The following is a 24,515-nucleotide window of genomic DNA, read 5'->3' on the forward strand; positions in this document are numbered from 1 at the left end:
TCCAGTCAATATGTGTTCACTAATGCAATAGTGGTGTGACTGTTACCAGAATAAGCAACTACTTTCTGATTAAATTGGAGGTCTGATATACAGGAAGGAACTCATACTTAATACTATAAACCTCGTCAAAAATTCCTGAATGAGGGAGTCATAGTGCCTAGCGGGGAAACTTACTACTGTTACTTTGCTAGGTGTCAAAATGACTTCTAAACATTCATGCTTATAACAATAGGTTAGTGTTGCTCTTAACCTTAGGCAGAGAAGCTTCTTTCTGCCATGAATAGCAGTTCACGCAGTGTCTCACAACTGGTCAAAGTTCTAAGAATAAGTGACCACTAAATGTTCAGCCCTAGATGGGACATCTATTCCAAGCCTTTTAAGGCTCAGGGAACATTGCAGAAGAGAAAGTGAAACAAATGTAAGAGCCAGAGGATCGAGAGGAGTGCTATGAGATGCTAACTTCTGAACGTGACATGGCCATTACACTCCTGAACTTAGAGTCCCATAGTTATCTGCACAAACCTGCACAAAATTGAGTCAATACAGTCAACAGTCCAATAGGCAAGACTAATTGGACTAACTGGGTTACAAAACAGAGAGAAGACATGAAGGTGGGAGGGGGGTATGCGAGGTGGTGTCTAGCATATATCCTCTAGGATAGGAGAGGGAAGTTGAAGTACTTATGTAGGAAATCAACAAAGGTTAAATAAAGGACAAACAAAACATAAAAATAAGGGCTAGAGACATATCTCAATGGTGGCACACTAGCCTACCTTATATGAAACCTTAGGTTCAATCCCTAGTACCACCAAAAAAGGAAAAAAAAATAAAAAATGAGAGTTCAAGTAGTCGTCTGCTGTGGCAGGTACTTCTTGATAGACTTGGGAACGCCCTGGAGACTGAGAAAAAGGCCCTTGGCATGGGGGGTTTTAATTCCTTTCCTAATGAAGTGACTATCTCAGTACACATTACCGCAGAGATAAGGCAAGAGAAAAAAGGACTTCTTGCGGTTTTATGCAAAAAAGATGGAATAACTTGTTGGTGCTTGCATTTATGGAAAATGTTGATTTTATAACTAGAAATGTCTTCTTTTGGTAGACAATAAGGTTCAGAAAAGATTCCAATGAGCCTTACAAGTTGTTTTCATTTTCAAATTTAGACTGTCAAGAGCTACCTTGCGGGAGCTTATTTCTCCATCTTTCACCATTGAAGAAAAATAAATAAAGAATCTGAGATTGGAACTACTAAGAGTTTGTCCTATCTTCCCTATTAGCTGCTCTGGCTCTGCACTGCTGAGGCCTGTCTAGGGGAGAACCGGGGCCCTTCTTGAACTAGGTACCACTCTTGAGGAGCATCCTGCCATAGACTTATTTGTCAGCTTACACCAGATGGATTCCTCTTCCTCTAAGGAGGAAACCTCTAAAAAGACAAGAAAACTGGGTAAGTTAGATCCTGAAACAGGCTTCGCTGGGAGAACAGCCTTCTTGACCACATGTGGGGTACCTTGGCAATGAAAGGGGACATCAGCCATTCTAGAAACCATTGCATTTTTATTAATTTTTTTTAAAAAAAACAAATATAACAGTTTCTTTTCTTTCATAAAAAGCAATTTAAAACATATAAATATTCAAAACACTGTTAATTCAGGAAAATACAAAGAGAGGAAAAACATTAATGAAATTTCAAACATTAGAGAAACGAATGAATGCAGCCTATGTATGTGCCTGTCCCAGCAGCTGCTGTCTGAGGGCATCAGTTCAATAATGCATACTGTAAAATCTCCTCTAGATAGTTCATGTCCAAAGGAGGTATTTTGGCAACTTCAAAGAAGTTCCTGCAAAAGGAAATATGGTCTGCTTAGAGGAAAATAAGCCAAAGCAAAAGAGGTTCCACAGAGGAAATGGCACATTAGAGCCCTTGGTTTCCTATCTGGCTTTAACTATAGAGTAGAGAAAGGAAGGTATAAAATTTCTGAATCCTTTTTTTTTAAAGTGAGATTTTTCTAGGCCCACCATTTGAAAGATTTTCATGAATGAGCATAAACTCTAAGTGGAGTTTGGTACTTACTCTTCAGAATACTTCTCATACACATTCTTGAGGCAGCTATGGGGTTGGAAAGCCACCAAACTGTTTAGCTTCAGGACCAAGGTGCAAAGCTCCCTAATCTTGTAGTGAGTGTAATATTCTAGTAAAGGAATCTGAAAAAAGAAGAATGACCAACAACTTCTATTATTGAAGATATACCCTTGCCTCCAACTATGCTACTCAAGTCTAAGCATCCCATCTCTTGTTTAGGCAGGGGGAGATACTCAAAACATTTCAAAGACTAATGCAGTGCAGATACTAATAATTATAGGGTAGCACCTAAAAGATTAAGTTTCAAACACAAACTTAAAAGATGATATGTCCAGGTATTATCATTTATATGTTAGTCCTAGCTATAGGTGTTCATGTATGCTAAAATTCACTAAAGACCTGAGGAATAGGACTAGTTTTAGAATTTTACCCCAAACACACCATACTGTTTCCTTTAGTACCTTCACATCTTTTCAGTTACTACTTTGCCCACATCAAGTATTCCTTCTCACAAGTTCTACTTTTCTTTCAAGGCTGAGCTTTAAAATGACCTTCTCTGGGGTATGGGTGGAATACTGAAACATACACTATGAAAGTAGATGGGAGGGATACTGAGGGTGGGAAGCTTTTATTGAGAATGGGGGTAGTGGTTGCAGGAAAGCAAAGGTGAATGAATTAATCACAGCTAATAATGTATGAAGGAGCCATATAGAAATCCACTATTTTGTGAGCTAATTTTAAAATATAATAATAATAATAATAATAATAATAAAAAGCTTGAACAGGGATATTCTGCATGAGTGGATACTGCTTCTTCCAGAAGTCATAGGCTAGTGAGCAAAAAATTCCAGTGCCAGCTCCTATGAATTATTGGTCAGGGAGGCCTCAGATGCCTCCAAATCAATATGGGCTATTGCCATTGCTTTTTCTTTGCCCACAAAAATTCGATGGTAAGAACCTACTACTGAAGACTCAACACACTTTGGTTGTAGCACATAAAGAAATTGAGTTGGAACTGAACTACTAGCTTCCTTCCTGCTGGCTAGTTTTCATAGTGCCATAAGGTACTGTACAGGCTAGTTAGGAAGAAAAATTATCAACAGACTCACCCAGTAGAGGACCCTGAATGTTATAATTGATCTGCCATCAAGATGTACCTACTGGTATATTACTGACATGATTGTTATAGAGGTAAAAATGAACTACTTTCCTATTAAATTTGAGGCTCCACAAGCCTCCACTATAACCCTAGTCAAAAGTCCTTTGCTGGGGAGGTTAAAGGCCCTAGTGGGAAACTTGTTACTATTGTTTGCTAAATAAATGCAATGTTAGACTGCCTTCTAAATATTTATGTATGGGCATCCAATCTCTCCACCTAGCCATATCCTGCATATACTTCTCCAGGGTCTAACATAGTGAATCTGTTTGACCCTCCCCTCTACACAACCTACCCAGCCTTTAAGATATAGCCTAAATCCCACATCCAGTGCTCTTGCTTAGTCTGCCCACTCCTGCCTGATCCAAAACCAGCAACTAAGCTTAATACACCCAGCAAAAATATCTGCTATAGTTTAAGGAGAGAGAAAGACTTTCCAAGATATAAGTGTATTAATTTTTTTCAACAAACAAAATCTAAAGAAAACCTAGAAAGCAATGCTTTGGGGTGAAGAGAATAATGAGCATAGCCAAGAAACCAAGGAAACAAATAGAAAGGAATAAATAATAAGATAGATACAAAGTAGCATTTAGAATACAAACAACAATGCCAAAATCAATGACACAATAACCACAATTAACTCATACACATTTCAAAAATAACTTTAAATACTAATGGCTTCAATTTTCCAATTAAAAGAAACTGGCTTGCTGAACAGAACAAGAAACTCCACCCATCTGTTGTTTTCAAGAAACACATTTTATATTGAAAGACAGTCACCACCTTAAAGTAAAGATGGACAAAAGTACTCTAATCAAGTTGGACTGTAAAGCAAGGAGACATCGCTATCCTAATAGTTGAGAAAACAGACTCCACACTAAAACTAATAAGAAGAGATAAAGAGGGACAATTCATTCTAATTAAGGGAATAGTTAACTACAAAGGTATCACTTTCCTAAAAATATATGCACCGAACTCTGAGGTATACAACTTCATTTAAAAAATACTATTGGATGTAAAGACACAGATTAACTTCAACCTACTTCAATATTACACTTTCTCCAATAGACTAATCATCTGGACAAAAATTAAACAGAAAATCATTAGAAATAAGTGACATCACACATCAAATACTGTTATCTACAGAATACTCTACCCAAACACAAAAGAATATCCATTCTACTCAGCAGCACACGGAAGCTTCTCTGAAATAGACCGCATCCTGAAACACAACACAAATCTTTAAAACTTCAAAAAGACTGGAATCACTCCTTGTAGTCTATCTGATCACAATGGAATAAAATTTAAAATTTCCACAGCTCCAGCAGCTTACTGGAAGCCACAATGGTCCTAGGGACCCCAGGTAAGGAGAGAAAATCCACAGAATGGGAGAGAATCTTTGCTGGCTATATATCTAACAGAAGATTAATATCCAGAATATATAAAGAAGTCAAAAACAAATAGTCAAAAACAAATGACTCATTCACAAATTGCACTTAGGGCCTGAACAGAGAGTTCTCAAAAGAAGAAAACATGGGTGAGAAATACTTCCAAAAATGCTCAGCATCCCTAGTCATTAGGAAAATGCACATAAAACTTTGAGATTCCATCTTATCCAAGACAGAATGCAAAAGATCAACGTAAACCTGAAATACTGAAACTGCTAGAAAAAATAAACACAGTTAGCACAGGTTCACCTAAGTGTCTGTGTGGTACTTCCTCAATATTCAGGTTTTCTCATCAAGAGTGGCTCAGAATTTCTAGATAAAGAGGCCTTAGAAATTGCTTAACAAGAGCATTGTTACCACATTGCCTCTAATTTGATTATATGTTACACATCAGTAAGAATTAAATGTTTTCTACAGTTGCTTTTCTCTACAATATCTTATAAAATTGAGGAAAGTATCAAATATAAATTTTAATTATAGGAAACTTCTACTTCAGATGATAGCACTAGAGGCATGCCCTGTTACACACACAAACAGATCCTTTCACTATTCTGTAGTCTCTGGGTCAGTGTTTCTCAAACCCTAGTCGAACAAGATCCTTTAGAGGTCAGTTCTGCTAAGGAGACTGCAAGGGACAGGAATGGAATGGGGTAAAGGATAGGAAGTGAGCCCACAATAGCACTTATGATAACCAAAGTGACTTCATATTGGTCTGTTTTACAATTTTGGCTTTCCTGGGAGGCTTTCTTTTAAAAAAAAAGTGTTACAGTATTGTGGCTAAGAACAACTATGCAATCACTGTAGAAAATCTTGTCCATACATTATGCAAGTGATCAAGAAGCCATAGCCACAGGAACATAGCAGTTTTGTTATAAAAACTTTCAACAGTCCTAATTTCCATCTCCACCCATCATGAATATCTACCCCAAGTAGTTTTGGGGTGTGTGCACATTCATGCACATGTGTGTATGTATGTATGTATCTGTGCATGTACATGCACAGGCCAGAGGAAAATGTCTGATTGTCTTGTGCTACCATTGTCTGCCTTGGTCTTTGAGACAGAGTTTCTCACTGAACCTAGAGTCAGGTTGGCAGCCAGCAAGTTCCCAATGATTCTCTTGTATTGATAACTCTGATCTCTCCCAGCCAGTTCACAGACTAGTGGTATAATCAAAAATGGCTATGAGTAGCTTTTTACATGAGTACTGGGGATTTGAACTTAGAACATCATGCTTTTAACAACTGAGCAACCCCATTCCCATCCATTTACACAATTGTCGAGATTCCTCATATAGAGGGCCAAGGCAAGGCAGGCTGCAGCTAGCTTTGATGGCTTCTCTTGGATAAATTCATATTCCGGCAGGGTTAGCTCACAGATGAAGCGGGACAAAGTTAGTGTCTTCATGCTAGCATGGGCACACTAAAGGAAATAAGAAGATGGGTTAACAATCAATTCAGAAAAACAGTATCAGGCAGAAGAATCCCTTTCAAGCTATCTCATCCCTAATCCACATGATTCTCTGCTTAAACAAAGTACTTCTTCGGCTTTCATGACCCCTTTTACAGACTCCTGCCTGTAAGCCCCTTGAAGCATGCAAGTAGCCAGGTCCCTCCCTTGAGGCCCTCCAACTGCCAGGTTCTAACCCACAGAACACTCTTAATCGCCCTAATAGCCAGTCTCAGCCCCCACACTATGAAGTTAAAAACCCAAGCTCTGTACTTGAAAACCCACCAATACCCACCCTGGAAAACTTCCCCTGCCCAAGAAACGCTATATAAACCCTACCTTCTGTTCCATTTGCTGCTGCTTCTCACCTGAGTAGAGGCGGCCACCCTCCTGGGTTTTTCCCTCCCAATAAATCTCTTGTGTGAGGTTTGTTGTATGGTGTGACTTTGCAGTATTCCTTGACTCCAGACTGCCAGGATACCTTTTCCTTCAGAGCTGTGACACTTTGAGGAAATCCTTCCCCCACTAGAGCTTTCACTGAGGAAGCCTTTCCCCTCAGAGCTGTGACACTTACACTGCCTGCAAAAGTGCAAGCACTCTGAGAGAAGATTATGGTACTGGCATGGAGATTGGCCATCTTTAGGTCTCCTAACTCACCAAGTGTGCACCTTTTGACTCTCTTCACAGGAGTAATCATCCTTGGAAGGGTCAAAGTCTCCCAACTGTGAGCTGCACATAGTCCTACTCTAGGAGATGCTTCATGTTCCAAAACATTCCCTTCTTTCTTATGTTCAAAAATTTAACTTAAAACACACATAAAACATATATAAAACAATTATAGGGAACAATGAATGATTAAAAGGTGATTTCTAGCGTAACCATAACTAAGAAAAAGAATATTTGACATTTCCCCAAAGCATATGCATCTTCTTCTGATCAAAGAATATTTTTACCTCATCCCTACGCTGCTCTTATCCCAAAATCTTAAAGGTATACCACAGAAATTTATAACTTGTCCCACCTCAGGTATCTGATAAACAACCTTTCACCAAGAAGTCTGTCAGCTACTCTGGATAAAGGATTAATCCAGAATTTAAAATAACTAAGCTATGTTTCCCCACCCCAGTCCTGTTACCGTAGTATATCTACGCAGAAAATGATATGCAGTGGGAATACTGATGTCAAAGTCGAGAGTTTCTAGGATGTTCATTTCCAAGGAAGCCATATCACGCGGTTCATAAACATTTTCACAAATATAAAGGAACTCTGGCAGAGAAGGTGGATAAGATTCCTGTGAATAAAAAGGAGACACGATCATCCATGTAAACATCTGTTTCATCTCTGCTTATGATAAAAGGATGGCGAGGAGGAACGTGAAGGAAGGAGAAGTAGGAGTCAGCCACATTTCCAGACAGAGATTTTTGGGGCAGATCTGAGAGTCAGTGCTAGTTTATTTGAATTTCTCAACAGAAAGAAAAAACAAAACAGAAAACGTGAGAATAGTTGCTTGTCCCTCAACTGTATCAACATCAGGCAGAGGATGGGGCTAAATGCTATGATCTCTTACAATGCAAAAAGCAGCTTAACATGACACAACTTCTGAGGTCAGACGGGTGGGAATCGGGAATGAGAATAGAGATATCTAAAGCTTGCTATGGGAAAGGAACATAAGGAAGTCAAAGAAAAAGGAGCTAGAGCTAGAGAAAATATTCATAGTAGGATTGAGAGGAGCTGAGAGTTCAAAATGCTGTGCTGGGAATACCTCCCGCCCTCTGTTCTCTGGAGGAATACCCCCCCTCGTCCTCTGTTCTCTGGAGGAATACCCCCCCCTCGTCCTCTGTTCTCTGGAGGAATACCCCCCCTGCCCTCTGTTCTCTGGAGGAATACCCCGCCCCCGTCCTCTGTTCTCTGGAGGAATACCCCCCCGTCCTCTGTTCTCTGGAGGAATACCTCCTGCCATCTGTTCTCTAAAGGTTAAACAATGGTTTGGGAAATCATGAGTATATAGAAAGACCCTTCAATGCTTTTACTTAACCTAGAGCTCACTGTCCACTCCAGACATACTATCCTCTTTACCTCCTTACTGTCCTTCCCTCTTGCTTTTCTCCTGTTCCCTCTATTCCTCCTCCGCCTATGACTTCACCAGGTTTGCATATTCTCATGTCACTTGTCCCTTTCTTCCATAACAATCTCATTCCCACATCTCCTTTAAAAACTCCTTCAGGTCACCTGTATCGTGATATTCCCCACTCCAGTTCCCTCCTCCCATGGTCAATTTTTACATTCCTATTTTTTGCAGGATATACTCACAGATAAAGATTTGGAGCTGAAACGCACATATCAGAGAATATGTGGCATTTATCTTTCTTGGTGTGGGTTACCTTACTCAATTTACTATTTTCTAGTCCCATCCATTTACCTTCAAATTTCACGATTTCATTTTTTCTTTACAGCTGAATAGTATTCCATTGTGTATACATACTATATTTTCAGTATCTATCTATTGAAAGACATTTAGATTGTTTCCATTTCTTAACTGTTGTGAATACAGACACAATATATGTTGAGGAACACATTATTTATGAAGTAGGAATGTCAATTTTTTTGGATATATGCCAAGGAGCATTATAGGTGGGTCATATGGTTCATTTATAGTTAGCGATTTGGGGATTGTCCCAGCTTAATTCTAGAATGGTTGTACTAGTTTGCCTTCTCATTAATAGTGAACTGGGGTTCCCCTTTCCCACATCCTCACTAGCATTTATTGTCAGTCATTTTGTAATGCTCCCCCAACAGCCACAGACTATCTAGCAAATCTCCCAGAACCACCTTTCATCAAGCTGTTGGTCAGGGTAATCCAGGAAACTCTCAAGTCAACACAAGCTACTGCTGTTAACCTTGGCTGCCTCCCAGAGATTGAAATAACGTCCTTGTTGCTGAAGACACCACATATTTTGGACACAACAACTCTGGAGGAAGAATTTGAGCTGTATTTGACCCGAAAGCTTCCTCCCTGAGGTTTAGCTTTCATAGTACAAGGATGGCATGAGATCCCAGAAGTACAATAGTGACAGTCCTATCTTGGTGGTAAGCAACAACCGTCTAATTAGACTTAAGGCCCTTCAACAGGAAGAACATAATGTCTGCTACTGGAAAGCCAGCCAACTTCCCAGAGCTAGTGAGGTTACTGATCTTAGAGAAGACCCTAAGAACCTATGCTGCTTTATTAGATTGGCATAATTCCTAACTGCTCTAAAACTTACCCGTATGCCCACAGATCAGTGTTAATTATCATCTTTCATCTAAGAAGCTTCTCTTTGCAGCACGTGGAGAGCATTAGAGAAAACCATAAATGGTTAAGATGCAGAAATCAAATGATCATGGGGTACCTACCCCAAGCTGATATATCTATAGCACAAAGCTATATGTCCTGCGCATAAGGTTTGGGGGACACTGTGGGAGGAGGGAAGGAAAGGCTGTAAGAGACAGAGGACCAGGAAGGCTGCTGTGAGATGTGTCTCCTAGAAATGAAAGGAAACCTGTGTCCATGAAATCTCAACAGTGTGGCTGCCTCAACAAAACCTGATCAATGGCAATGACAACAGACATGCAAATGTGGAAGGGGGAAACCTCACAAGCCCCACTCCTACACAAAGAACTACAGGCAATTACTAACTGCTGAGAGAGGGAGAATTCGTCTTTCTCAGAGATGAGCCCCCTAATTGGTTATCTAATATCAAGTGGTCAGCTCTGAAATCACGGACATACAAGCAATATTAAATGGAATCAAAAGGCTGTATTTTTATTTTTATGCATATATGCATATAAAGAATAATAATCAAAGGAAAAGAGGCCATGAATTTGAAATGGAGTAAAGGAGTTTAGAGGGATTAAGGAAGAAAAGGGAGTGGGTAAATAATGTTACATTTGAATTCAATTTTTATAATTGAAAACACTTTCAGGGGTAGAAAAAAATGGCTCAGCAGTTAATAGTGCCTACTGCTATTCCAGGAGACTCAGGTTTGGTTCTTAGTATTCACATCAACTAGCTCACAGCTGCCTGTAAACTCAGTTCCAAAGACATATGACATCACTGATTCCATGGATTCCTGACTTACATGTGCAGCCTCCCATACAGAGATATACAGATTATTAGGAAATAGAAATAAATCCTTTTTAAAAATCTTCCAATATTTCTAAATGCTGTAAGAGGAAGACACCCTTCGTCCATTGGCCTTAGTCGATGCCTTCTGTTCTGACAACAGGAAGAGGGATACTTCTGGTTCCAAAGTTTGGGAAAGTAAGCCGTTCCCCTTTGCCTTTCTTCTTACTCTACCTAGGCCCAGGCTTTTAAAATAAGGTGCAGGACAGTGTCTCTAATGGTAAGTACTAAGAGGTACTTATGGCAGGAAAGAAATGAGATAGGGAGGGAGGGACATAGAAGGTAGAAAAGGAAGTAGGTAGCTAGGAAAATGGAAGAGAGGGAGCAGATGCACAAAATGAAAGGGGGCAACAGACACACCAAAAGAAAAAAAATAATTCCAAAGTTTTTGAACCTTTTAACAGAAATTGGTCCTCCTAAACAAAATAAAGAATTAGTGAAGTTAACTAGATGTATTATGGTCATGAAGAAAAGGCCAGTTGTCTTTATACTGTTACTTCAAAAATAACTATTTCACCCAAACCATTTTAGACTCACTATAATCTATACTGAACCATTTTACATTGATTGCCTCCTAGACTAGACTAATAAAACTCTACTTTGCTTTATTAGAGATGCAGATAGATTTCCCTAGACAAGGATATAGCTGGTGGAACAAGAAAAGCTTGCGAAGAGGGTAGAAAATCATGATTGAGCAGGAAGTTTGTAACAGAACTATCTATCAAATTAGGCACCTGTGCCCATAAGGTATCTTTAAAGCCTAAACAAGTGAACCTTGCTGCTCCCAGGGCAAATATACCACCAGAGACAACCAAGAACTTTCCAGAGTTGAGGAAATAGACAAACATTTGATAAGAAAATATCTGCATACATACACACATATAATTTATATACACATATAAATAAATTTATAGAGATGTATATACACAAGTTTACTTATGTAAGTATATACATATATATACTCATTCTCTGTTTAGGATGGATATTTGATTAGTTCCCCTCAGACCTTAAGGATTCAGAGTCACCTCAAATTTGGCTGCAATCATGTAGACAGTGGAACCAAGGAACTGTAGGTCTTTCTTCTTGCATTGTGCCTTCATTAGGTAGTGATCCATTATCTTCACTGCCAAATACAAGGTCTCATTACTCATCTGAAAGGATGTCTGAAAGAACAAGTAAGATAGGAATTTGCATATTTTCCAAACAAACAGCCATCTCCAGATAGATCTAGAAACCTTGACTGTCTGGAGCATCAAGGATAGCCCTAGCCAGTTTGTATTCTGCTAGGAATGTGGAAACTACTTCAGAAAGGTACTGACATATACTGCTGTCTAACCTCGTTAAGGACCTTGCAATTATCTGTAATTATCCTTCAGACAGATAATAAACCTTACAAGCTAGACAGTGGTTGCGAGTGTCTTGACTCCATATACCCTCTTCCTCCTTGATCTCTAATACAGAGACAGGGCTAAAAGTCAACTTTGTAACAGGTCTATCTTTCTCTCTAGAAGTTCTAGTAAAGAATTTATTGTCTTTCTTATCTAGTTTATAGAGGCAACTAACAATTTTTGGTCTGTTGCCCCCTTTTATCTCCCAAACCTATGAATAACCAGACAAATCTTTCTCATATTATATAACCCAATCTCCCTGCTCCACATTTAAGGACACCTGAAAATACATTCGGTTTACTCTAATAATCTGAGATCATTGGCCTATCTTAAATTCAGCTGATTAGCAACTTTAACATTTTCACATGTTCTAGGGATTCTGACATGGACATTTTATTTTGCTGTCCACAGTATCCAAACGAACGTCTTAAGATAGGTATGGGAAGAGCTCATCTAGGAGAAAAGTAATGGCTACAATCTTAAGTAGCAAATTGAAACCAGATAATCACAAATAAATAAATGATGACAGAAATTGGAAGCAGTATCTAAGGATAATGCCTCTGTGAGAAAAAAAGTACAGCCAATGCTTTCCTGTGTACACACCTGTTCCTGCATGCTGGTATTAAATGGCAACAAATAAATACACGGGTAATATATGAATGATAGTCCTGTGTGTTTTCACATATATGCATGAATGCACATGTAGGTGGTGCAATGTATGCACATGTAGAGGTCAGAGGTCAACCTCAGGTATTGTCCTCAGATGCTATCTACCTTAGTCTTTCAGACAATCTCTCAATGGAATTTGCAGCTCACTGATTTTGGTAGGCCAGGTAACCAGTGAGCTACAGAGATCTGTCATTCCTCACCCTTTCAGTGCTGGGATTACAGACACACTATCGTGCTCAGCCTTTTGTGTGCAGGCTGGGGTTCCACTTGGGTGCTCATGTTTGGATTTACTAGCCTTCTATCCCAGGAAATGGGGTATAACAGAAGGTGAAAGCAAGTTCTTTCCTGCTCCATTCCTGCTGGCTCCACCATGAAACCTGGTGCTAAGCCATTTGCAGATAATCTGCTTCTGAGAGAGTTTAATAGGTAGCAGAGCTGATTGCTTTCTTCAGCCTCTTTAAAGTCAGCCCTTAATGCAAGTGTTTTAAACAAGAAAGTAAAAGAAAAAAGGTAGAAAAAAAGATAAAAATTCTTGGAGCCAAAGACTAAACATTTAAATTTAAAGGTCTTGCAATATTACAAGATAATTATAGAAATCAGAGCCACACAGATACTTTTTAATTCAAAAGTAATACAACACACTAGATAAGACTAATATAGACCTAAACGTTTAGATTTTTAAAATTAGAAGGAGAAAGAAGTGAATTGAAACATATTAACTATTTAATCCTATCTTAGGGGAAGTTATTAGACCAGTTATGTTAAAAGGCTAGTTAGCTAAATGAAGATTTTTATACAGATGAGAGAATCATAGAGCCTTTAAAAAGAGCACAATAGATCTATATTTATAGGAAAAGATTACCTGGATTACGCGTGTGTGTGTGTGTGTGTGTGTGTGTGTGTGTGTGTCTGTGTGTCTGTGTGTGTGTGTGTGTGTGATTGTTTCGAGGTGGGGTCTCATATAACCCACACTGACTTCAAACTTGCTGTGAAGCTGAAGATGGCATTACTCTCTTGATCTGCTGCCTTCACCTCCCAAATATAGGTACTACAGGCTGGTACCACAACATTCGTTTGCGGGATGTGCTTGTATATAGTAGCACAGGCCTGTGATCTCAATACTCAGAAAGCTGAGGCAGAAGGATTTAAGGTTTAATGTGTATTATTGACATAAACAAGAGACAGCAGAACCTTAACCACAAAACATACAGAAAATGGTCTAGAAAGATACACTTTAAATAACATATACTTGTTACTCCTAGAGAATATTGAAACAAAGTAATTGGCCTTAATCCAGCCTCTGTATTTGAACAAGTTTAGCTGAAGCAGACTCTCTGTATAGTGAACTACAACCTGTAAATGTTGCAACCCCACCTTGTAACCAAACAACTGAGTATCAGTCTATCAAAGATGCTGAATTTACAGTCAATCAGAAGCTGATCTACCAAATCATGAACATATAAGCCAAATACTAGTAGCAGCCATCAGATTTTATATTGTATTTACTTGTCTTTGTGTCTTATTTTGCATCTACATAATAAATTTCTAGAACTCAGGAACTATGGTTTCTTCAGCTCTACAGATCCAGTAAGTTTTTAGCATGTTTGATTTGAACTGAAAAAGAGATAAACAGCTTCTCAAGGCAGCAGCTACCAGGCATACCTGTATTTCCACCATCCAGTCCACAAGAATGGCTCTCATCGTACTGGTGAGCTCCATCTGCCGCTCCATGTATTTCCCAACTATGAACTTTTCCTGGCATTGTTGAAAAAATTGTTAATAAACCATTCTTATATTTCAAAATTTTAACAATTAACTCTTTTTCATGATTCTAATGCACTACTTTCAACTGGTATCAGATGTGAGCACATTAGAGTGTTCTTTTACGAACAAGTTCAAGCTATCTTTGGGAAATGGACATATAAGATATCTAAGTGTCTAGCAATTAAGTCGAGGCAGGACCACACCCCACACACACACACTGCATTAAGGCTAAAAATGGCATTCCACCATAGGGAATGGGCTCCAACAGGCTAGTTCATGCACTAGGAATAGTTCCTGGTCCTACTGCCAGGGGCCCCTCAGATAGTCCAAGCTTCACCACCCATGGGAGCCCTTACCTGTTGGGAGGAGTGGATGGGGGTGGGCGGGAGGAGAAGTAGGAGGGATAACTGTGGTTGGAATGTAAAATAAAGAAAAAATAAAATAAAAAGATATTAAGTGTCATAAGAGATATAGGGGAACACACTCTTGGTTGCCAAGGAATACTAAAAGAGTTGCAATACTTCTTTGTAATTCAGTCTAAAACACAATACCATGTTGTGCAGACCAATGATTTTTCAACTTTGATATACATATGTAGGACTCCCTCAAATGTCTTGTAAAGCTTCATATTTTAATTTAGAAAACTAAGCTTGGTGTCTACATTTATGTCAAGATTTCCAATGAGACCCACCAGAGTCAGTCTACCTACCTGCCTGACCCCTCAGTCACCCCACTGGCAATTCTATGTGGACTATGGACTATGTGGTACTCTATGAGCTCAAACTCAGGCATCAACCACAGAGCTAATCTATGAGCCACCCTACCCACGGTGCTACCTAGAGATCTCATGGCTCCTGTGAGTACAGCCCCAGGTATAGAACTTCAGTCCAGCCTACATCCTACCCATCTCCACCCAAATATGGCATAACACTCTGTTCCCTACCTTCAGGGAGCACCTTCCACTCCCATTGAGATCCCAGTTTCTGCTACCCAAGGACAACATGTAGAACTTGATGAGTGAGCTCTCATAGACTTCTAAAGATCAGCCATAAGAATCTTCTAGCTACAGATGGTCTTCTCCTGGGCTCAGAAGTTGTACCTATTCTACTTTAAATGGGACTGCTTATGACATCCCATTTAAACACCAACAGAGTTGCCCCAATACTGAGCTCCAAACACCACTCAACTGAACCATAACCTGATAAATTGTAGTAGCAATAAATACCCACACAACAAAGGTAAGAGCCTGTATCTCTACCAAGAAAAACCACCAACATTTAATTCCAGATACCTAGGTCTCATCACAAAAACAAACAAACAAACAAAAATATCTCACACTGTAAAAACAGAAGATGAAAAAAATCATGACCTTAAAGCTTCATCCCTACTGGCCAGCTTTCCTAGTTCTGGAAAGTGGTGTGTCTATTACCAGAAAAGAAAATTAATCATCAGTCTTACCCAGCTGAGAACCTTGCAGGCCATAATAATAATAGCAAGATATTTCACCTGGCCCAATAGTGGACTGGATGTTATGGAAGTAACCAAACATGCTCCAGTTGGTTTTAAGGCCTGCTCCACAAGACAGAAGCCATACTTGGCACCATTATTTGGGGCCAAAAACCAGGGGATAAACTTACTACTACATCCATAGATTGCATACATCTCTCAACCCTCATCAGAGAAGCTTCTTCCTTTAGTAGAAGGCAATTAACTGAAACCCATAACTGATCAATGTGCCCAAAATAAGACACCATGGAATACTCAGCCCCAAATGGCTCAGAGATACTTTGTGAAAAGGGGGTAAAAGCCAGATGATGATGACGCACAACTTTAATTCCAGCACTTGGGAGAAAGAGGCAGACAGATCTCTGTGTGTTCGAGGACTGCCTGGTCTACAAGAGCTAGTTTCAGGACAGGCTCCAAAAACTACAGAGAAACCTTGTCTTGAGAAAGAAAGAAAGAAAGAAAGAGAGGAGAGAGAGAGAGAGAGAGAGAGAGAGAGAGAGAGAGAGAGAGAGAAGGAAGGAAGGAAGGAAGGAAGGAAGGAAGGAAGGAAGGAAGGAAGGAAGGAAGGAAGGAAGGAAGGAAAAGAGGGTAGAAGGACTGTAAGAGTCAGAGATGACTGAAACAGTGTTTTCCAGGCCTAATATCTATGCATTCATAGTGGTCGTGGTGGCATGCAGAAGGCCTGCACAAGCTCTACCCAGATAAAATTCCAGCATGGAGGCAGGAAGAGGGCATGAAATTCCACCTCAGCTGGGGAACTATTGACAACCTATAGCTTCTGGGAGAAGGAATGTCAATTTTCTTAAGAATGTGATTCTTGGTATATTAACTATGCTCCACGGGTGGCCAAGAAATAATTTTAGGTCAACACATATGGGACTTGATGGGCTGAGAAAAAGAAGACACAAAGTTGGTGCTTATGGAGGTAGGGATGGATCTAGGAGGAGTTGGGAAGGAGTGTGAATATGACTCTGGACTGACAGTGGGGGACGCTGCATAGGACTCAACTAGGCCCTCTGAATGTGGGTGACAGTTATGTGGCTTAGGCAGTCTGTGGGGCCACAGTGGCAGTGGGACCATTTATCCCTACTGCTTGAACTGGCTTTTTGGAGTCCATTTTTTTGGGGGGGGGCTCCAAATATAGGAAGGAGGGCCTCGGTTCTGCCTCAAAGTGATATACCAGACTTTGCTGACTCCCCATGGGAAGCCTTACCCTCTCTGAGGAGTGGATGGAGGTGTGGTGGGGAGAAAGTGAGGGGAATGGGAGGAAGTGAGGGAGAACTGAGATTGGTATGTAAAATGAGAAAAGATTGTTTTAAAAAATGCATTATAGCATCATGGAATTCTGAAATAATAAAAACTTTTAAAACAGAAAAAAGAGAAATTCTCAAATAATTAATAAAATATCTGAAATTAAAAAAAATCCAAAGAAAGAAAAAGAAGGCATGGAGTTGGTAGGGAGGGAGGAAGGACCTGGGAGTAAATGGTGGAGGGAAAACTATGAGCAGAATATACTGTACGAAGTGTGGTTGACATGGTAAAGTAGTCCATGATGCCAGGAACATATGGCAGCCTGGAAGCACAGAGACTATGGCCCCAAAATACCCTCTACAAGCATTCTTTTGATAATTGAATCTCATCTTTTTTATCTTAGAATACTTATCTATTGTCCCTCAATCTCAGAATAACATACTAAGAATTTGAAATCACCAAGAAATTTGTACTTTTTTCACTGCATCATTATTCTAAAATGAATCATCATTGCTAAGTGTTTTTTTTTAAAAAAAAGTTTATGAGTTGTATAAAGAGCAGAAAATGTAACCAACAGATTTTTTTAATGGTGTGTATGATTTTTTATAATTAGGAACAATCAAAAGATAGTACAATAACAGGTTCTCATAACAGCCTACAGGAATATCCAATGAAAAAAACAATAGACAGTTTAGATCTTGAGGCTGGAGCTATTGTCGGTGGTTAAGAGCAATTATTACTCTTGTAGAAGACTCAGGTTCCATTCTTAGCACCCGCGTGATGGTGGCTCACAATCCAATAAATAAGTTCAGCTCCGAAAGATCCAACGTCTGCTTCTGGCTTGGCAGGCACTGTACACACCATGCACTTGCATGCATGCAAAACAGTTACACCAGCAAAATAAAAATAATTATAAATAATGCACATCTCCCAATTGGATAACAGCCTCTCATGGAATGAAATGTGGAAACTGACCATTAAAGGACAGGAAAGTGTGTTATAACTAGAGAGATCATTCCGAGACTTACATAGAGTATACTATATCTATCTTAATCACTGCCTGTGGCCAGTGTCACAGCAGTGACATCATCATACCACTCAGCATTAGTATCATGCCCAGTCCTTTCCTTTACACTTCCCAGCTTTAGTCTTTAGGATTTTTCTTGACTTTCATCCATCCTATCCCCTTTTCAAGGATGCTTTCCTCTCACTCAGTTTCACCAGTCAGGTATTACTAATGTCTTGATTTTTACTTAGTTTCATACGCCTTAGATACATGGAAATGAGGCTCATTCAGCAAACATTTGCTCAACAACACAATATGCTGGGCCATATCACAGAGAATAAAAATAAGACAGACTTTTTATTGCTGTCATAGAACCTACAGGGTCTCAGGAAAGACTGATAATTATACAAAGCAACAGCAAAGTGAGACCTGTGTTCTTTTGCATCATGGGGCAAGTTTCCCATAAGAAGAGGCATTTGTGTTAGACACGAATCTCATCTTAAAATGAATCTCCTAAAGGTTATGCTACCTCACAATATCATTTCAAGTTAGGGACTAAACCTTTGTGGAAAATTCGAGATCCAAATAATAGTATGAGGAATCCTGGGAAATGTGAAATTTGTTATCAAATGGGTAGAAACATGGGCATCCCGGATACCTTGTCTATGTTTGATGTATGGGGTTGGTACATTACTGTGTAAATGAGCCCTTTATCTGAGGGAGCTGATGTGAAATTTAGGGGCTCAGTGTCAGAATCTACCAAACTGTTGAGTAGTTGTGTTAGAGAAATGGGCAATTGCTGCGTTGCAAAATGTTGCATCAGCTTTGGATGAAAAAAAATTAACTCTAATTCCTAAGGAAATAAAAATTACAACTTATATTACTTTAAAAAGAATATAATGTATGAAAATTTTATTTTCAAAAAAATAAAAAGTATGAAACAGGAAAAATTCAGATTTCATCTGATACTGCTAAGTTAAGACTCAACTTAAAAAGCAATACAAATTCAGTAGAAACACAACTACTGGTTCTTAATTTTGATATTTTTCAAGGCTAAAAATATATGATACAAACCTCTCTCTCTCTCTCTCTCTCTCTCTCTCTCTCTCTCTCTCTCTCTCTCTCTCTCTCTCTTTCTCCACCCCCTCTGTATCTCTCTCTCAGTACTGGGTAGCTTTATCAATCTACATTTTACAGTGAACACTGTAGCTGGGGGTGTATATTTCAATTTGCAGTGAATTTATTTAGATGTTATCTTCTTCATATGTCAAGAGGTATCTGCATATTAGAAAAGGCATGGACTCAGATAATCAATACTCTCTAAAGAGAGTGTGAGATATTCATTCACCATCATATAAAGAGTCTGCTCAAACTTCTATTTGGTAGATAATCTTGTTATTACCTATTCCATTGAAAAAGAGGAGAAAATTTGGAACTAATCAATATTTAAAGCAGGCTTTCATTTTCAAAGGCAAAGAATACTGCACCAAATTGAAAAGTTGAAACAAGGGGTGTGATTATTACATATAATGTCAGAAACATGGGAAAACAAGGAAAAAAGATCTCTAACAGAAGTTACTCAGAGATAAGCTACTTATGATTTTTATCTTAGACTGTCTGATCAGCACTTAGATGTTGCAAGGTTATGATCTCCATGGTAATCAGACATTTGTTTCTATTTCAATTCTACCATGTAATATGGATGACTCTGGGTTGTTTCTCTTAAATTTTTAGAAGGAGATAATAATCTCTACCATCAAGAAATTTTAGAAGAGTTAAGATAATGTCTACAAATTCTTTACTGTAATGATCAACTTACAATAAGCTACCAATAGATGCTATTCACAGATATTGTCATTTTCAACATCATTATCAGTCCCCACTTCAATTTATATGCTGAAGGAGAGAATGAGAAGGAAATGAGAAATAGAAATCACTGTCCACCTCCAGCAACCTACAGACCCACCTCTCTCTTCTTCAAGTAAGAGAAGATTTCCTTGATATATACAGAGTTGCACGCTGGATTCCTGTCTTCCCTTTCAATACTTTCCAATGAGTCACTGTCATCCAGTGTGATTATCTATTTAGAACAAAAGACAAACATTTTGAGCACATGTTCTATGGTTCCATCTATCAGGCATTCAACCATGATTATTTTGGCAGGAGACTAAAAAGGGCCAGAGGGAACTTTCTAGGGGTAGATAGTGAAAATGTTTTGTGCATGTTAATGTATTTGTATTGATGATTTGTGCATTTTTTACTCTATATCAATTTTAGCTTAAAAATCATCTCCTTCATTCCTGCCTACAAGATGTGCTGGAGTAAAGATGACACGGAAATTGTGGGAGTGGCTAGCCAGTGACTGGTACAGCCTGAGACCCATGCCATGAGAGGGATCCCATCCCTGACACTGCCTTGAGTGCCAGGACCCAGAGGCTGGGTGGCTCAGAGACCTAGGATAGAACCAAACATGATTAGAAAAAATTTCAATGTATTGATATCTAATGATATTCTGCTATACTCGTGATTGGTGCCTAGCCCAGTTGTCATCAGAGAGGCTTCACCCAGCAACTAATAGAAACAGAAGCAGAGATTCACAGCCAAACACTAGGCAGAGCTGGGGGAATCCTGAAGAAGAGCGGAGGAAGGATTATAGGAGCCAGAGGGATCAAGAACATCACAAGAAAAACCACAGAATCAACCATCCTGGACTCAAAGAGACTGAACCGACAACCAAGGAGTCTGTGTGGGCTTGACCTAGGCCCTCTGCCCATGTTACAGTTGTGTACCTTGGTCTTCTTGTGGGACTCCTAACAATGGAAGCAGGGGCTATCTCTGACTCTCTTGTCTGCTTTTGGGACCCTTCCTTTCTACTGTGTTGCCTTGTTCAGCCTCAACAGGAGATGAGGTGCCTAGTTGACACGCAACATGATATAACATTTCTGGTTGATATTCTTGGGAGGCCTGACCTTTTCTGAATAGAAACTGAGGAGGAGAGGATGAGGGGGCATAGGGGAGGTGGGGGCAGAAACTGGGAGGAAAGAAGGGAGAGGAGAAAGCAGTTAGGGTATAAATAATAATAAATAATTTTTAAAAAGAAGAAAGAAATCATCTAAAGGACACTAGGAAAGAGTTAAAAGAAAGCTTAGTTTATACATACTCATTTTGCTTCACTGTCTTCTACCACTGTCCCCCAAGTTTCAAGTGTTTTGGACTATCACAGACCATGTCTTAGCCCTGCAATCTGCACACTGTCCAGCAATCAATAGTTGCCTAGTATATGCCTGTTCTCCACAGGCATATGTACCCTCTTTACATATGACTTCGAGTCTCTCTTTTATTTATTTTATATCTGGGTGTTTTACCTGAATGTTCTGTATGTGCATCATGTACATGCAGTGTCTGTGGGGGCCAGAAGGCATTAGATCTCCCTGGAACTGGGATAATAGTTGTAAGAAGCCATGTAGGTGCTGAGAACCAAACCTGAGTCCTCTGCAGAAGCAGCAAATACTCTTAACTACTGAGCCACCTCTCCAGTCATCTCTCACTGAGTGGAGGCTCCTTCCCCAACACAGTACACAGTGCTTAGCTGCTTAAGCAGCACATAGAAAGAAGGCTTTTGAGGTATCTGAATGATGGCTCAGTGGCTAAAAGCACCCATTGCTCTTGTAAAGAACCCGAGTTCAGTTCCTAGTACCCATTCTGGGCAGCTCACAACTGGCTATAACTCGAACTTGAGGGGTTTTTCAATGCCTCTGTTTTATACAGACAAGTGAGCTCACATGCATAGACAGACAGACAGACACATAAACACACATACACTTTATTAGAATATTTCTTAAATAATCCCTTTGGGGGTTAGGGTTGTGAACTTATGGCAGATCATGTGCTTTGTCCTAGTTTCAATATCCAAAACCAAATAAAAAACTATTTTTCAAAAAGATAGTTTTTCTCAAATTATATAAAGCACCTTATCTAAATTAGATAAAATATCCTATCTAATTTAAGGAAGTAGAGAAGTAAATACCTCAGGAAGTCTTATGCCTTGAGTTAACTGAAAGTCTTCGGAGTCAGAGTCATATGGACTGGAACTCATGAGAGGACTGAAGTTCTCTACACAGGGCATGACAGCACTGGAATTGTCTGGTTTGGATGCTAAAGTATTGCTGGACATATTAGGGTTAGTCTCAGGTGGAAAGATAAGGAATGATTTGGAAAAATCCTCGCCCTCAATAACAGTAGTGTCTTCCAAATCTGGTAGATCTGAGAAGGACAATTGGTCTGCAGCAGTGAGTCCCTCATTCAATGCCAATGTCACTGTGGACTCCTCAACAGTTAGTGTCTTTCTGGTTACATCATCCTTCTCAATGTCAGGCTTATGATCAAAGGTCAAAGACTCCATGTGGCTTGCCTTCTCAACGCTGGGATTCTCTTTCAAGGTAGGGTTCTCCTGCAAGACCAAGGGCTCCTCTAGAGCAGATTCTTTTGCAGTAGGTTTCTCCACCAATTCCAATACTTCATTCAAGAGATCCTCTACATTACTGAGTGGTTTCTCCTGAGAGATCAATGCTATCTTCTCTACACTGGGATTCTTCACAACGACCAGTAGCTCCTTCAGAACAGTCACTAACTCAGCTCTGGGCTTCTCCTGTGAAGCTCCAAGCTCTTTCAGAGTTACCTCCTCAATGCTGGTTGTCTCCTGCAAGGTCAAGAACTTTTTGGACTGAGTTTCTGTGTCAGTGATGTGCTTCTTGATGGCAGCCTCTTTAATAGAATTACCTTGTGTGATCGATGACTCCATACAGACAGCCGTCTTCTCCAGAATGTTTAAAGGTTCCTCCGAAGCCTCCTCCTTAGTGCTGGACAGTGGCTGATGACTAAGAGACTCATCAACGTCACCACTGCTGCTCTCATCCAACACTTTCCTTAAGACAAATTCCTGCTCTAAAGCAGCAGCCCTTTCTTGGCTCGATTCTGCGGAGGAAGGGTATCCGTCCTTACAAAAGAGCTTTCTTAAAAACAACTCTTCATCGGAAACACTGTCCTGGGAGGAGGGCAGGTTTTTGTGGGAGTCATTTTTTCTATCCGTCTTCTCTTGAAAGTCCAAAGGCTTCTGGAATGTCAGTGTATCTTCATCAACAGAACTATAAGAAGAAAATAGCTCTGGAGAGAAGAATTCCTTGTCATCATTTAAAGTCACTGATTCATTACTATATGCCCTTTCTTGACTGGTGATCTCCTCTGAGACAGATGGCATTGCAGGGGGTAGTTTCTGAGGAATGGAGTACTTTTCATTCGGTGAAGATGGATTCTGTTGGAAACTAGTTATGGTTTCATTCCTAGCTGATCCAGGCTTTTTAAAGAGAAAGTTCTTAGTTTCATCAATTTTTTCCAGCCACTCTGACTGTGCTGGCCAGAGGGGAATTATATGAGTAGTGCACTTTTTTTCCGGTAAAGCTGTATTTTCTTTCTTAAAGGGCAGTGGCTCCTTTCTCAGTGACTCTGCTCCTAAAATGTCTGTCAATAATACCCGTGGGTTTTGAAAATGGAACACTGTCCCTTGAGTAAAAGTCTGCTGCATCTCTGAAGTTAAAGGCTTCAGAGTGGAGGTTGGTTCCTCCATGATGCGCCGTTTCTTAAAAGCTGAAGCTAACTGAACATGTGACTCCTCCTCAATGTGCCGCTTTTGTGGACCACAGAGCTTCTTTGACTTGGACAATACCCCAGGACTACTGTGCCTCTTTCGCAATGCAGATGGCCCCTGGAAATGGGGTTCTTTCTTGGTGGTAGACTTCTTAAAGGACAGTGGCTCACTTGTGACTGGCTCTTGTACTACAGGGCTATTGAATAAACATCTCCTTTTACTGAGATGCTGCTTCTTCTTTAAAGGTGAAGGCTTCTTTAAGTGAGGGGCCTCTTCCATGCTCCGGCACTTCTTCAAAGCTGGAGCTATATGAACATGCCGCACCTCTTCCTCAGTGGTAGGCTTTGGCAGGGCCAAGGACTTTCCCACAGCTGATACCTTCACGTGAGCAGTGCACTTGCCGGGCAATGCAGACGGCCCCTGGAAATGGGAATCTTTCTTGGTGTTGGAGTTCTTATAGGACAATGGCTCATGTTCACGGGTGCCTTTCCCCTGAGTGGCACGGTTATTTTTAAAAGAGGATAACTTTTTTGTGTGGGTTGCTTCTTTGGTACTATGTTTTCCTTTAGAAGTAACTGGCTCTGCCAAAGCATCATCTTTATTATTTGTATTCTCTCGCAACACCCGTGGCTTCTTCAAGATGCTTGCCTCCCCTTGAGCATTACATTTCTCTTGCAGTAAAGACGGCTCCTGTAACAAAGACTTCATCTGGGTGGTAGGATTCTTTTTCTTGAAAAATGACTTTCTACTTACTGACTTCTCTCTAGTAGCTGGCACTTTTAATGCTAATGATTTCTTCTTGACTAAACTCTTCTCCTGAACAGTATACTTCTCTTCTTGTATAATATATTTATACTTTAAAGGCAATGGACTCAAGGTGACAGTCAACTTCCTGATGAGAGGCATCTTTAAATCAATCATCTGTAGATGGAAATAATTAGGAGAAATTTAGTCTTTCCCAAACAATACCTTCTGGTGAAGCTGCATTTCTGAAAATA

The 24,515-nt window shown here is 39.8% G+C and overlaps 1 protein-coding gene across 1 annotated transcript in view; it reads right to left on the bottom strand.

Annotated features, from left to right (window-relative positions):
• Positions 1-1,637: 1,637 nt before the first annotated feature.
• Positions 1,638-24,515, bottom strand: part of Ccnb3 (cyclin B3) — a 63,353-nt gene continuing 40,475 nt past the window's right edge. The window contains exons 7-14 of the mRNA XM_085684530.1: positions 21,901-24,438; positions 19,840-19,953; positions 14,009-14,101; positions 11,315-11,452; positions 7,263-7,418; positions 5,951-6,100; positions 2,068-2,198; positions 1,638-1,834 (exon numbers count right to left, since the gene is read on the bottom strand). Coding sequence (XP_085540656.1) covers positions 1,753-1,834; positions 2,068-2,198; positions 5,951-6,100; positions 7,263-7,418; positions 11,315-11,452; positions 14,009-14,101; positions 19,840-19,953; positions 21,901-24,438 — 3,402 coding nt within the window. The 3' untranslated portion in view covers positions 1,638-1,752. The remainder of the gene's footprint in view (positions 1,835-2,067; positions 2,199-5,950; positions 6,101-7,262; positions 7,419-11,314; positions 11,453-14,008; positions 14,102-19,839; positions 19,954-21,900; positions 24,439-24,515) is intronic.

This window comes from Myodes glareolus, chromosome X, assembly GCF_982192425.1.
Source record: "Myodes glareolus chromosome X, mMyoGla1.1, whole genome shotgun sequence".
NCBI lineage: Eukaryota > Metazoa > Chordata > Mammalia > Rodentia > Cricetidae > Myodes > Myodes glareolus.